The sequence below is a fragment of the Protobothrops mucrosquamatus genome, unplaced genomic scaffold, assembly GCF_001527695.2.
Source record: "Protobothrops mucrosquamatus isolate PMUCROS unplaced genomic scaffold, P.Mucros_1.0 scaffold_209, whole genome shotgun sequence".
Lineage (NCBI taxonomy): Eukaryota > Metazoa > Chordata > Lepidosauria > Squamata > Viperidae > Protobothrops > Protobothrops mucrosquamatus.
This window is the reverse complement of record NW_015386285.1, coordinates 235364-250504: the sequence shown is the minus strand read 5'-3', so window position 1 is coordinate 250504 and position 15141 is coordinate 235364. Positions and strand designations below refer to the sequence as shown.

General features: G+C 45.9%; 2 protein-coding genes across 2 annotated transcripts in view; one reads left to right on the top strand and one right to left on the bottom strand.

The window, feature by feature from the left end:
* Positions 1–269: 269 nt before the first annotated feature.
* On the bottom strand, positions 270–7915 carry KNOP1 (lysine rich nucleolar protein 1). The gene is made up of 5 exons (XM_029286250.1): positions 7877–7915; positions 5344–6514; positions 2957–3031; positions 1815–1886; positions 270–1078 (listed from the first exon to the last, which is right to left on the bottom strand). The coding sequence occupies exons 2-5, from the start codon at positions 6496–6498 to the stop codon at positions 713–715; spliced, it is 1668 nt and encodes a 555-aa protein (XP_029142083.1). The 5' UTR covers positions 6499–6514; positions 7877–7915; the 3' UTR covers positions 270–712.
* Positions 7916–8063: 148 nt separating this feature from the next.
* Positions 8064–15141, top strand: part of IQCK (IQ motif containing K) — a 47298-nt gene continuing 40220 nt past the window's right edge. The window contains exons 1-6 of the mRNA XM_015826399.1: positions 8064–8121; positions 9153–9223; positions 10935–11073; positions 11795–11892; positions 13779–13831; positions 14366–14443. Coding sequence (XP_015681885.1) covers positions 8064–8121; positions 9153–9223; positions 10935–11073; positions 11795–11892; positions 13779–13831; positions 14366–14443 — 497 coding nt within the window. The remainder of the gene's footprint in view (positions 8122–9152; positions 9224–10934; positions 11074–11794; positions 11893–13778; positions 13832–14365; positions 14444–15141) is intronic.

Genomic DNA, 15141 nt, shown 5'->3' with positions numbered 1-15141 from the left:
TTGGGTCATGAAACGTCTGCAAGAAAACCACCCAGCTCAGAGAGCATAAAGGACCACACGCTACAAATAGGTCCTGGTATCTCCTGGACTAGCTGCAACTGCTGGATGGTCTTCAAAGGCGGCCCCATGCAGAAATGCATCTTGGCCAAGCATAAAGATGATAATCTCCCTTGTTAGGTACAAGGACATTTACTCTGAGATACCACTGGAGAAAGATGAATTGTAGAAAAAACTTTTTTAATAAAATTGATGTAGCTTTCAAATAACAAGATGGCTTTTTTTCCCTGGACACACAGTCACTGACAGAAGAGCACAACACCAAGGCCAGGACCGTAAATTTACACAAGTCATTTACCTAAGTCTTGAACAGACAAATGTCACATTCGGTCTACAAGATTCAGAGGCACGATATGGGAACTCGCAGCAAAAATTGGGACTGGAAGCCAACCACAGGTTGCCTGCCTCTGAGCTAAAATATGTTCTATTCTTACCTGCCAGTTACGCTGTTAAACGACTGTAGCTCAGTTGCCCATCCTGAATGAATCCATTGTGGCCCCTTAAACCTGCCAAGCAGCAATTCAATACAAATATATATCTGCATATATGCACCCTAGCCACAAGTAGTCATCACAAGTATTTGCACAGGCTGTTTCTCATCCGTTTGAAAAGAGCACCTCAGTTAAAAGTCCAGAGTCCTTTTCTTTGTTGTAGATTAAAAAAAATAATCAGCCTGTTTGGGCAATTTATCCTTCCCTTCCTGACATGTCAAGTCTTCGAATTTAATGGATTTGGAGGCGTATTTGTCTATGTGTAAACCGCTTGGAGCACCGGACCGGAAGCCTAAGCCGATTCCTCGATGGTGCTTAAACTCCACAGCTTTCTTGAATTCTGCTTCTAGGTTTTGTTGCAGTACTTGCTCTCTGGGCCGGTCCAGAGCCATATTTGATTGGTTAGCGTTTGCTGGAGAACGCTGAGCTGGGGCTAAGCCTTTTTTCAACCCTCCCAGCAGTCTGTGAAATTTCGTCTTTTGTTCCGGAGCTTCAAATGCCGCCGTGCTCCACTGGCCCAAACGATTGTCCTGAAGAACAAGGGAGAAAAATTAGCAGGCTCAATTCTCTTTAAAAGTAAGAAGCTGTAGACCAGGGGTCTTCAAACTTGGCCCTTTGATGACTTGTGGACTTCAACTCCCAGAATTCCTCGTGCCTGGCTGAGGAATTCTGGGAGTTGAAGTCCACAAGTCATCAAAGGGCCAAGTTTGAAGAGCCCTGACCTAACTGAACAAGAGAGCTCCATAGAATAAGCTCCTGAATCGGATCTGGCAAACATCTGTGACAGGGGTCTTCAAACTTGGCCCTTTGATGACTTGTGGACTTTCAACTCCCAGAATTCCTCAGCCAGGCAGCTGAGGACTATCTGGTCAATCGTGAAAAGAAGAAAAAAAATTCCCAGTGACAGCTAGGCCCAAAAACTCCTGCTATTTTTGTTCCATAATAAATAGGAAGAGTCCTTTTTGCACAAAGACACGACTGCTAATTCTCTCAAAGGAAATAGAGGGAGGGCGGAAGGAAAATGCCCCTTTTCAGGATCAAAGGGGAGAATTACCATTTGTCCAAAATCAGACACTACTGATCCGCTTCCAGAATCTCTAAGGGTTGGGCTAATTGGCCCTGTGACACGACCTCAGGTTCCCAATCGGAGCAGAAATGGGTGGATCAAGTCAAGGAAGTGACTAGTGTGTGTTAAGCTTTTCAGCATTGCTAAATAGCTCAGCTGAAACTGACCAAACACAAAAGGTGGGGGGGGGATGCGCTCACCAATTCTTCCTTGGCAGTTTTGGTTTTGCCAGATTCCCGGTCGATCTCTTCTTGAAGCGCTTGCCGTCTCACCTGGAGCGAGAAAGAATGGATTTGATTTCGGTGCCCCAGTGGGAAAACGTCAGCAAACTTGGAAAGAGGCGTGACAACCAGGTTACTTTAGGGCAGGGGTAGGCAACCTTGGCTCTTTTATGACTGGTGGACTTCAACTCCCAGAATTCCTGAGCCAGCCTGGCTCAGCTTGGAAACCTCTCCCTTTCCCCTCAGCATGGCTGGCTCAGGAATTCTGGGCGTTGAAGTCCACGAGTCATAAAAGAGCCGAGGTTGCCTACCCTTGCTTTAGGGACAATGTTTCTCAACCTTGACCACTGGAAGAGGTGTGGATTTGCCCAGCCAGCTTTGCTTTGCTGGCTAGGGAATTCTGGGAGTTGGAAGTCCATCACCTCTTCAAGTGGCCAAGACGGAGAAACACAGCTTTAAGGAATATTTCTTTTTGATCCAAAATAAAGAGCCTAGTTCATGCAATACAAGCAGACCGTACGCTGATATTATTTGAAGGGTCTCTGTGAAGGCAAAGCTAAGAAAAGCTGCATTGGCGTAAGCGGCTACCCTTTGAGGTTTAAGAACGGCACTTAGGGAAACAAAACCAAACAAACCACACAATCTCTTCACAGAGGTCCTCAAATTCTCTGGTGCCCTGTTGTTTTCCCCCCCCCTTCCCCCTCCCAGTGCCTGCAATCACAGACCAAACAGAATTTTCTCCGTAAAGAGGTTAGTGCAGATTGAGTGTACAGTACGTACAAGTGTATGCTGATTATTCTAATGAATCTAGCTGATTCTAAATAGGTGAGAAGGGAAGGGAAGAGGTGGAGGAGGAAAATGGGAAAAGAAAGAGGAAAGGAAAAGGGGCTGAATTTTTTACTGTTTTTTTTTCTTGAAACTTGTGGACATCCACACTGCACCACATGCAGCATTATCCAAAATCCCCTTCCATACAAAAAAACCCAATATAGCTGAAGCACTGGACATCCCAAGAGGTCAGACAAGGAGGTGATGGACACCCTGTCTCTCCTCTTGGTTATCAAAACCAGCCCTCCTCTGACAAGGTCCCAACACAGCCATAAGATGAGAAATGATTGTACCTTGTCTATCTTCACTTCATCACAGTTTCCTTGTCTGAATGCCACCAGCTTCACTTCGTCTTCCGCCTCCTGTTTCTTTTTTTTTTAAAAAAAGAGATAATACTGTTGAAACCCCTTCAGGATTGGGTATAGCAGGGTAAAAAAACCTTGTTGTAATTCTCCCCAATCTGATGTCACGCTACATTTCCCGTGCACCCTACCAAACGGGATCCAAATCCTGACTGAGCTGTTCCACTCTTTAGCAGCCCTTGAATTCCAAACATTTTGGAAGCCTAAATAAGATTGTCATGCCCAGAGGATATATTTGACAGCCAATTCTTCCTCTTTCTATTAAACTGCTTGGGGTACAGGAGATTTGCGAAGCCACAAAAGGCCAAGAGATAATCCTACCCATCACAACAGGCTTTCTTGGACAGGGCAGATAAAAATAAAAATTGACCGAAGCTTTTCAGCGTTCTAAATGAAAAGGTTGCTAGCGTACATTTCTGGAGGCATTTGAAATGCCAGCCTGAGCGTGAAATGGCTTGGAAGTATTAAGACGCTTATTTGCAGCACACCGGGGACTTCGGCGCAAAGAATGGGATGGGCTTGGTGATATCTGGGCTGTGATTAAGTTGTGGGCATGATGGCTTCTCTGGGGAAGCGCCCCCCTCCCCATTATTACAGCTGAATGCAGTTATTCGATCAACCAACTCATCCCATCAACAAGGCGATCTTTAAACCAGGAGCATTCAACCGTGGCAACTTTAAGCCTTGTGGACTTCAACTCCCAGAATTCCCCAGCCAGCCACGGGGAAGTGGAAACCCACAAATTCTGGGAGTTGAAATCCACAATATCTTAAGGTTCGGACACCCCTGATTTAAGCTCTTTTGCTTAAGGGGCTTTTTCTTGGCATTCACAGCTGCTCAGAATACGAAACAAATATTTCCCCAGCCTCCTTCCGAGACCACAGGGGAAGCTGGAACAGCAGACTTGAAGGATTCCACTTTCCTACGAGGATTATGGGATTTAACGCAGCCTTTGCTTCCATAAACAGTCAGAAAACCGGAGCCCCTTTTAAAAGGGTTAGCCTAGCAAAATATTACCTGTAGTTTTTTTTTGTTTTGTTTTGTTTTTCCCCCTACGGCTTTCTCAAACCGCCAGGTTTCTGAGATGGCAACGCTGACTGTTTTTGTGCCAGAATTGCAGCGGATAGAAACCTGTTTTTTTTTTTTAAAGGCAGGTATTGAAAGCGGAGAAAGTTCTAAAGAATAAGTCAGCGATCTTTGGGTTAGGGGGAGAACAGAGGCCACTCTCCAACCAGAATTGGAGAGGCTTCTGATTAAGGATCAGGAATGTACCGCAAAGTGTCTCCTACGTGCAGGTTGCCCTCTATGTTTATTTTTCTTTGTCTGTTATTTAAGTCTGTGTGCTTTTGTAAAAAAAGAAAAACGCTTCACGCTGAACTCCCGGCCCTACGTTACAATCTGCATTGGCAGCCTGAGGAGGGGGCTCCAAGGGCCACAAACAAGACTGGGGGGGGCATTGGTTATCCTCTTATTAAAGGGAACTTGCTCCCCCCACTCAGAAAAAAACCCACAACTGCCCTTTTAATGGCTTGAACAAAATTGAGGTCCATAAGCCTTTTTTCCCCAGCTGGAATTAGTCCTCCTACAGCTGGAATTATTACAATACAATACTATACTGTTAATAGTATAGTATAGTATTGTATTGTATTGTAATATTGTAGGGTTGAAAGGCCCAGAGAAATGGAACTCCTCTTCTTAAGCCGCTGATTTGACTGTCAAACTGATCTCAGCCAGTTCCACAGAAATCCGCCTTTCTGCAATTTAAATCTGTGATTCTTTCTCCTCTGGTTTGGGATGATACACAGCAGGGTTTTCAATGTCTTTTATGAACCTCCCTGCAGGTAATTCACAGAGTGCCTTCCTTTCAAAGCTAGACCAATAAATTTAATCAATAAAATTCACAGCTGTTAAGGGAATCATGCAGTCGTTAAACAGATCCAGCTTCCTCCATTGACTTGGCTTTTCAGACGCCAGCTGAGAAGGTCGCAAATGGTGACCACGTGATCCCGGGACGATGCAACCGTCATAAGTACAAGCCAGTTGCCAAGTGCCCGAATTTTGATCACGTGACCACAGTGTGAGGACCAAGCTGCCGGTCACTATTTTTCAATGCCATTAACTGCACAGACACGAAATGAATGGCTTGAAAGTTGAAGACTAGCTGTACTATTACCACTATTTTAAGTCACGCTTTAGTCCCACTGAAATGAGCAAAGTGCCAATTTAGTTCAGATCTAGCCCATAAATTTAAAAAAAGAAAAATTTACCACCGGTCGTCTCCATTCCAAATGTACTTTAGTTTTCTTTTTCTTCTTTGCTTTCTTCTTGCTATCATGAGAGTTTTTAATTTTCTTGTTTTTCTTCTTTTTCTTGATCTGTTCTTGGCTGCCCTCAAATCCGTCACGGTCACCCCTCAGCACGCCATCTCGTTCCACTTTGTGCTTCTTCGCTTTCTTTGTCTTCTCCTTCGCTAAGATATCTTGGCCAGTTTCTGCAAAATGGCTTCCACCTCCAGTTTCTCTCTTCGCCTCTTTCTTGGCTGCTTTATTAACTTCTTTAGGGGCCTCGCAGACCCCCACCCCTTTCTTAGAGCTGCATTTTAGGCTATATTCACTCAGAATATTGCAGCAGTTTTCCTGGATCCTGGCTAAGGAGGCAAGAGAAACAATACCTATTTTCTTCAGCTTCTTCTCCTTCTTCTTGGTGGCTTCGCCGTCTTTTTCCAGTCTACGGGCCAAATCTTCCTGTCGTTGCATATCAGTACCCCTATTTTGGGCCACGTCTTTTTTTGAAATGCTGTTGCTGTTTTCTTGATCGTCCCTGTAGTAGTCAAGGTGTTTCTTCTTGACTTTTTCACCCACAACTTTCTGACCAAGGGTCCTACTCTTTTTCTGACTGGAGAGCATTTCTTGGCAACTGGGTTTCAGTTCTCCTGAAATCTGTTTCACGGACACTTCACTGTCCCTGCTATGTGAAAAATGGCCGGTAGGTTTGTCTTTTCGTTTTTCTTTTTTCTTCTTTTTCCTTTTCGTCGTCGATTCTTCATCCTGCCTGTCAACTTCACGAATACTCTTGCTGCATTTCTTGCTCAGGTGAACATGAATGCCAGGCTGCCCTTCATCCACACCCTCAGAGTTTTGGAATTGTGTACAGAAAGGCTTTTGGTCTTTCTCTTTTTTGAACACCTTATTTCTTTTCTTGGCGTCTCTTAACAGTTCTGAATCCGAGCCGCTTTCTATAACCACGGGAGAGCTTGCACGGACGTCTTTCTTTGATTCGGAGTCTCTCTGTTTCTTCTTTGGATCTGGCCGTTCTGAGCCGATTTCTTTTACCAAGCATTTTAATTTTTTTCGCTTGGCTTTTTTGGCGATATCTGAATAGCGTCCTCTGGGGCTTTCAATTATAACAACCTGGCCACAATTAGGATCTTTGGCTTTGTTCCTTTTCCTTGCTGTTTGCTCAGGATTCTTCATATTTTGGGGGACTTCACTGGAGGGGGGGGCACAAAACCACAAAAGATAAGAGGTTTTAGGATACAGGATTGCTACAAATGATGAACAGACCTCCGCTTGTGAAGCAGCATACATTTATCACAACACATGCGCAAAGGCAATTATTTGGAACAGAATGCTAAACAAGGCCAGCGTCTTTTCAAAGTACAGGCAACGTACGACCACAATGGAGGCCAAAATTTCTGTCGCTAATCAAGACCGTTGAGGAGTGAGTTGTGGCCACTTTAATTACCTTTTTTGCCACAGTTAAGCAAATTACTGCACTTGTTAAGTGAATCGTGCAATCGTTAAGCAAATCTGGCTTCCCCCATTGGCTTTGCTTGTCAGAAGCTGGCTGGGAAGATCGCAAGAGGCAATCACGTCGCTCTGGGACACTGCAACCGTCGTAAGTACATGCCAGTTGCCAAGAATATACCTAATACTCCTTCCTCTTCTCCCCACAAGAACAACTCTATGAGGTGGGTTGGGCTGAGAGAGGACTGGCCCAAAGTCATCTAGTTGGCTTCCATGCCTAAGGCAGGACTAGAACTCACTGTCTCCTGGTGATTGGCCCAAAGTCACCCAGCTGGCTTTCATGCCTAGGACAGAACTCACCATCTCCTAGTTATTGGCCCAAAGTCACCCAGCTGGCTTTCATGCCTAGGGTAGAACTTGAACTCACCATCTCCTAGTTATTGGCCCAAAGTCACCCAACTGGCTTTCATGCCTAGGGCAGAACTAGAACTCACCATCTCCTGCTTATTGGCCCAAAATCACCCAGCTGGCTTTCATGCCTAGGGCAGAACTAGAACTCACCATCTCCTGGTTATTGACCCCAAATCACCCAGCTGGCTTTCATGCCTAGGGCAGAACTAGAACTCACCATCTCCTGGTTATTGGCCCAAAGTCACCCAACTGGGTTTCATGCCTAGGGCAGAACTAGAACTCACCATCTCCTGGTTATTGACCCCAAATCACCCAGCTGGCTTTCATGCCTAGGACAGAACTAGAACTCACCATCTCCTGGTTATTGGCCCACAGTCACCCAACTGGCTTTCATGCCTAGGACAGAACTAGAACTCACCATCTCCTGCTTTCCAGCCTCCCCCAGAAAATACCATTTTACAAAGGGTGCAACATGCAAGCATCGTAAAGGTGCATTCACGGAGGGAGCTGCACAGGACCCCGCCACTGCGCCGCTGATCGGATCTGTTTTGAACCCAAAGGCACTCTGCACACGCCCCAAGGCACTCACCCACCCACGATCCCCTGCCAGACCCCAGCTATCCTATAAGACCCGGAGTAAAATGCCCGGGGAGCCCTCCCAGCCCACCCACCAAAAAGCCCCCTCCCCACTCACCTCGCGCCCCTGGCCACGCGGGAGACCCTACACTTCCTCTCCCGCCAGCAGCGGCGGCGGGGAGGGGTCAGCTCTTCCCGGCTCGACCCGGAAGTGAAAAAGCGGCGGGAGTCCCCGTGGCCTAGAGACGCGGCTGGCCGTCGCCTAGCAACGGCTTCCTCGCTCGCTCGCTCGCTCGCGCCCTTCCATGGCCGCCGTCGCTGAGGAGGCTCCGCTGTGGAGCCTCTGGGAGGAGATTTGCGCAGGTGGGGAGGGGCGGAGATGGACGTCGCTAGCCGGGGGGCTTCTGGGGGGGCTTTGCCGAAGTGGGGGAGCCGGGGGGGGTCCCCGGGGTGGTGGTGGTGGTGAAAGTATCCCAAATCCTTTTTTTTGACTTAGGGATGCTGGCGGCAGAACCGTGGGCGGCCAGCAGGTGGCGGCAGAGAGACCCAGGAAAGTTTGCAGACTTGACTTTTTGCTGGGCCTGCAAAACTGAGCAGCCCAGCTCGCCCCTCCAAAGGGCGTGCATGGGTGTGTGTGCGCGTGCAAAAGGGTGTGCGTGTGTGTGTGCAAACGGGCGTGTTCCTCCTTAGGGAGACAAGGCTGACTGGGGCAGCAGAAATAGAGGTGCGTGCACACAAAGTTTTTATTGCAAAGACACCCCCCCACACACCCACCTCCAAAGGGAATGCGACAGCCTTGGTTCCTTTCAGCTTTGGTTAATGCAATGTTTCTCGAACTTGGCCGCCCTAAGGCATGTGGACTTCGACTCCCAGAATTCCCCAGGCGCCTGGGGAATTCTGGGAGTTGAAGCCCACATGTCTTCCAGAGGCCAAGTTTGAGAAACACTGCATTAGTGTTTGTGCATGCCCGTGCTTAGATTAGATTTGATTAGTGGCCAGATTAAGATTTGATTAGTGCCTTGGAGTCAGTCTTGAATGACCAGAAATAGCATGCATTTCTATTATTTCAAAGCAGGTATTTTAGCCTTAATTGGATAAATTGGTTTTGCCTTCCTTTGTTTTCCTTTTAACACGGTAGCTTATCGTTTTCTTTAAAAGTGCAACGAGGAAAAAAAACATTTTCCCTATCTTATCTCTAATCTATAAATAAATCTTTAAAGCCTGGCCATTCTAACTGAGCCAGAGAAATCTTTTAAGAGCTTCCAGAAACGGCAACAAATTAAAAATCTTGATCTTTCATCCTTCAAATAGGATTCCACAAGTTAATTTCTTATCCTTTTCTCTTTGTCCTTTTCATTTTCTCTTTCACTTTCTTGGAAACAAACAAACAAAAGAATTCGAAGCCCAACAGCCTGTTCATCCAGATCATTTGGAAAAGAAAGAGGTACCTCCACCTGCCTTACAGGTAAAAAAAAAAAAATCCAGATGGTGGTTCTCTTCAGCTTCTTAAAAAAATAATTCTGTAACTCTTTTATGCTCTTTTAAAAAAAATCCGAGAGGATAAATATTCCATACAACCGTTGCCAAAAGATTGTTATTATAGATACACGGGCCACTTGCACAGAAATACTGAAAGCTTACGGTGTTTGAGGTATTTTAGTTTCAAGGGGGGAAAAAAACAGAGACTGTTCTACAAGCAAGATATGAGCGTGGCTGGGGATTCTGGGAGTTGAAGTCTACAAGTCTTAAAGAATGGACACCCCTGCCTCGAAACATCAGTGAAAGGGGTCAGGGCAATCCAAATTGGGAATCCTGGCTTGTGGTGTCTTTCCAAACCAAAATCGCCTACCAGGGTGTGTCCTGAGCTTCTATTCAGCTCAGTCTTGTCAACCCTGATTGGTAACCCCTCCCCGTGATTTTTTCTCCAGCTTCTGCCTGGAGATGCCAGAAGCTGAATTTAGATATTTCTGCATGCATGTCTGCCACTAAGGGCCAGCCCACCCCTATGTAGCAAATCTCATTTTGCAGCTTGCACATTATATGTCTTAATATGAACCGACAAGCTCAGTTCACTGCAGCCAGCTTCGTCCTTACACATCAACCCTCTTAGAGCTACATTTGGCTCTTGTTTTCTGTGTGTTCTTACATATTTCAGTTTCTGGTCTTAATCAGAAGAAGTGCGAGTCCCCCTAAGTTCTGTAATCCCCTTTTCCCCCATCATCTAAAAATTAAAAAAAAACAAAACAGAATCCTTATTATTAAGAACTGGTTTTTTTTCTCCTAATGATCCTTTAATGATTGTTTTCCCCCCCACAATGAAGCTTGGGATGACATATATGTGGCTTTTTAAACATATGCACTATAAATTCCTGACCTTGTAAGTTTGGCTAATGCCTGGATCAAACCAAGAAACCTAAGCACTCAATCCGGGAGGATATTCCAGATACATTTCTAACCCTTAGATCAAACTTGCCTGAGGCACATTTCTTATGTACAGTTTCATCCTCCAGAATTCTGCGAGTTAAGACCCACCATACATGTAGAAGGTATCCAGTCAGAGAAATTATCATTTAAAGAATTACTGTAGGGTCCTTGGTGCTCTCTGAGCTTGGTTGTTTTCTTTCGTGTCTTCATGACCCAAGTAGGTAACACCATCAGTGCTAGAAAGGAGTGGGGTTTGGTCTCTGTTTATCTTCCCTGTCAGTGTTGTTGGGAGCGTTCTTGGTGATTCCTTGATTAGGCTGTTGTTTTCTGTTTCTTTGCCTCAGCTGGTAGTTCCTTGATTGGGGTGTTGTTTACTGCTACATTGTTGGTCTAGTGTTAATCTTAGTATTAATCTTCACTTATTTGGGTCTTGATTGCTGTTGAGGAGGTGTTCTGCTAAAGTAAGTGAACTAACCAAGGTTAACAAAATAAACAATAAGCAGCAGTCCAATCAGGGAACTACCAAAAAGAGAACGCCTCCACCGACACTGATATAAACAGAGAGCAAACTCCACACTCTCTAGTACTGATGATGTTACCTAGTTGGGTCGTGAAAAGTCTGCAAGAAAACCACCAAGCTCAGAAAGCACCAAGGACCCCACAGGTCAACCCTGAGCTACACATATTAAAGAATTAAGTATTCCTTTCAATTGGAGCAGGGGGTTCACCTCCTTGTTTTCGCTTTTTAACAGGTTCCTGCAGACGTTGGGCCGCCGCCAGATTTGAAAGGGGATGACAGCAGATCCGTGATTACTGACGAAGTGCTCTCCCAGAAAACCCTGTCTCTTCTTTCTGAATTGGTTCCTCCTGAACTTCCTGATCTAAAAACATGTAAGTCGTCCTTGCAGCTTATCTCCCTTTAATCAGGAGCCCTTTTTTAAAAAAAAAAAAAAAAGAGAGAGAGAAATGAAGGGACATCCGGTCTTAACCAGGCTTTCTGCCCGTGTCATTGTTGCAGTCTGTGGCATTGGGGTTGGCCCGTTTTCAGCCATGTTTAATGCCAGCTTTAAAGCAGAGACACCGAAAGAACAGTAGGCAAAAAAGTGCATTCACGGTAGTCCTCGGCTTACAACCGTTTGTTTAGTGACTGTTTGAAGTTGCGACTGCACTGAACAAAGTGATCGTTTTTCACACTTGACGACCGCTGCAGCCTCCCTGCGGTCACGTGATCAAAATGCAGAGGCTTGGCAACTGACTCGTATTTATGACGGTGGCAGGGTCCTGGGTCAAGTCATCACGTGCCTGGCTGAGGAATTCTGGGAGTTGAAGTCCACAAGTCATCAAAGGGCCAAGTTGAAGACCCCTGCCTTAGAGGATTTGTGGAATAAGAAGTATCCAAAGCAGGGGTCTTCAAACTTGGCCCTTTGATGACTTGTGGGCTTCAGTTCCCAGAATTCCTCAGCCAGGCACGTGTGCCTGGCTGAGGAATTCTGGGAATTGAAGTCCACAAGTCATCAAAGGGCCAAGTTTGAAGACCCCTGATTTACATGACATGTAAATGGAACAGACTTAATATTTACATGGTTGTGAAAACAAATGTTGGTCTTTCCAGGTAGTCCCAGAGAGTTCTTGGAATGCTACATTTTCCCAGTGCTTCTTCCTGGGATGGTTGAACTTTTGCATCAAGCTAAGAAAGAAAGATGCTTTGAGGTGAGTCCCAAAACTGTTCCCGGAATGGTGTGACTTTCCAGACTGCCGGATCAGCTTGACAAAGCCACACATCGATGGCTTTTGTAGGAGACGGACTAGAAGACGTCCAAGGACCCTTCCAACTCTGTTACTCTGTTACGACCAGGCTGAGCCCGAGGGAAGGGTCAAACATGTCATCAGTCTGGTGTCCCTCCACACCCACAACTCCAGCACACTTTGAATTCCTTTGACTCTCACCTACCACAAATTTGCCTTGGCCGTTAGTAGTTCAGGTTCTTGCGAAGAGCTGGCAGTAAACTGGCATTCATTTGAACAATCCTGGTTCCTGGTTTCTTCCAGGTCTGGGATGGAGGGATCAGAAACAGTGGCTGGGGAATTCTGGGAGTTGAAGTCCCTCCACCTCAAAGTTGCTGAGTTTGAGAAACACAGCACATATTCAAGATGGACAGTATTTAATATTTATTTGTTACGTATTTGTAGGGGTGTGGGTCTAACCATATGTTGTGTATAGTATGTTTTAGGTGTGTGTCATGTATGTGTTTCACTTTGAGAGCGGGCAACTAAATCTCATTTTTGGATGTGTGCCATTGTGCCCAGTAAAAAAATGGCAATAAAGGTTCTCTTCTCTTCTCTTCTCTTCTCTTCTCTTCTCTTCTCTTCTCTTCTCTTCTCTTCCCTTCCCTTCCCTTCCCTTCCCTTCCCTTCCCTTCCCTTCCCTTCCTTTCCCTTCCCTGGCAATGGATGTTCGGATTTGAAGTCCTATTCAGCCAGAACGGCGGTTCTTGAGTTTTAAGAGCACAGCAAAGCCGCCCCTTCCAAAACTTCTCGGGTGAAATATTCCGAGGCCAAAAGCAGAAGTAATAAAAACAAAGGAGCGTGGGTGCCGTTTGTGTGAGCGAGGTTGTGCATTTTATCAGAAGTGCTGCACTGTGTAAAAGGGTCTGTGGCAGCGGTGGGCGTACCCGTAAAACAAAGCAGGCAGGGTGGCGGAATTATCTTATGCCCTGGCATTGTGTTCCAGAGGGTAACACAAACACAGCCAAGAAAGGGAGATTATTCTCCTTGTGGAAAATAGCAGGCAGCCCATCTGCCACTGAACAATGCACATTGTTAGGGAGGTTTCCTGTACACATCCGGGGGTGTTTAACCCAGCCCAGCTGTGCACAGAACCGGCCTCCTTGCTTTCTTTAAAGACAGTCGGAGCCTGAAAAATAAATACCGTAAGGCTGTTAGCCTTTTTTCGCCACGGTTCTTAAGCAAATCGCTGCGGTTGTTAAGTGAATCGTGTCATTAAGCGAATCCAGCTTTCCCGTTCACTTTGCTTGTGGGAAGGCTGCAGGTGGCTGGCGATCACATGACCCCGGGATGCCCCCTGCGTCGTAAAGACAGAGTGCCCAAATTTTGATCATTCGATGGTGGGGATGCTGTGTGAAGGTCGTAAGCGCGAGAACCAGGTCATAAGTCCCTTTTTTCAGTGCCATTGTAAATGGTTACAAGTCAGGGACCCCTTATACTCCTCTGTGGGATGCAGGGATATCTACGTACAATTGCCATAATAACATAACTCCCATTGATGCAATGACCGCACGTAAATATAACCATTTGCACGAATATTTATGTCCCGTCTTTTATTATTTTAATCAACTCAAGATGAAATACACACACACAATACCCCTTCCTGGCTCTTATTTTCCCCACAACAGCAACTCTGTGAGGTGGGTTGGGCCGAGAAGAGAGGGTCCGAGGTGGTCCTATCCTCCCTTGCCGTCCCGTGGATGCCCACAGTTTTTTGTCTGTTGAGCGTGGCTGTTTGGAGAAAAAGCAGAATAAAAATAAAAAAGTCCCTATCATTGTTCTCCTGAACCTGGTGTCTCTTGTTCTTCCAGAGGAAACAGACAAGATTTATCGCTCTGGATTTCCTCACGGAGTGGTTATACAAGTAAGTTTCTTGCTCAGGGTTAAGTATTTGAAGATAATTCCGTTACTTTCCTCCCCCCCTTCTCAATGAGACCAATGCAGAGAGTCCTCGACTTACAGTACTTCGTTTAGTGACCGTTCAAAGTTATAATGTCCTTGAAAAAGTGACTTACGACTATTTTTCACACTTGCAATCATGGCAGCATCCCAACGATCACGCGATCAGAATTGAGACGTTTGGCCGCTAACTCATACTTACGACGGTTGCCGTGTCCCGGGGTCATGAGATCCCCTTTGGCGGCCTCCTAACAAGCGAAGTAAAATGAAGAATCCAGATTCACTTCACAACCGTGTTACCAATTTAACAACTGCAGTGATTCACTTAACAGCTGCAGCAGGAAAAGTCGTAAAACGGGGCAAAACTCAACAAACGTCTCACTTAGCAACATAAATTTTGGGCTCCGTGGTGGCTGTAATTGGAGGACCACCTGTATGCTTAGTTTTCACTCTCCATTTTATGTGTGTCTGCTTTTCCCCACCACACTGATCCTCCCAGCCACAACGCGAAGAGAAAAGACGAACCGTTTGTGGAGTTTTTCGAGATCCCTTTCGTGAAGGATTGGCTAAAGGACCAGTAAGTATTAACTCGTGGTTTACACCAGCTCCATCTTTGGCTGCACTTCTTATCCCGGGAAAGAGTGAAATGCACTCAACTTGTCCCTTTTTTTCAATTTCCATTTCTTCTTCCTTCGTCACAATTGCAGCCCTCTTGACAGGCAGGATAATTTGATCACCAGTCCCTTGCAAAGTTGTGGTTTTTTCTTAGGTTTGTTTGCACAGGGGAAGGTAGAGTGCCCCCCCCCCCAAAAAAGAATTTTCACAAGGTTTTTCAGATGTGGTTTGCCATTGCCTCTTTCCTAGGGCCAAGAAAGAGGGACCGGCTTGGGGTTTTCGTGACTTGGATAGGGGTAGAACTGACTCACACACTGCTGTTTATTTATGTATTTGATTAACCATTTAAACGAAGTGATTCTCAGTGGCTTATAATTGTAAGAAGTCTCCCCCAGAGAATAAATTTCATAGGATAATGAAATCACTGCCATTCAGTCCAGAGAAATCCAGACCAAGAAACCAGGAGACGGTGAGTTCTAGTCCCGCCACAGGCACAATAGCCATCTGGGAGACTTTGGGCTCGTCACCAAGACATGGTGAGAGTTCTAGTCCTGCCTTAAGCATGAAAGCCAACTGGGTGACTTTGGGCCAAGAGACAGTGAATTCTAGTCACTCCCTCTCCGCACAACCCACTTCACAGGGCTGTTGTTGAGGGGAAAA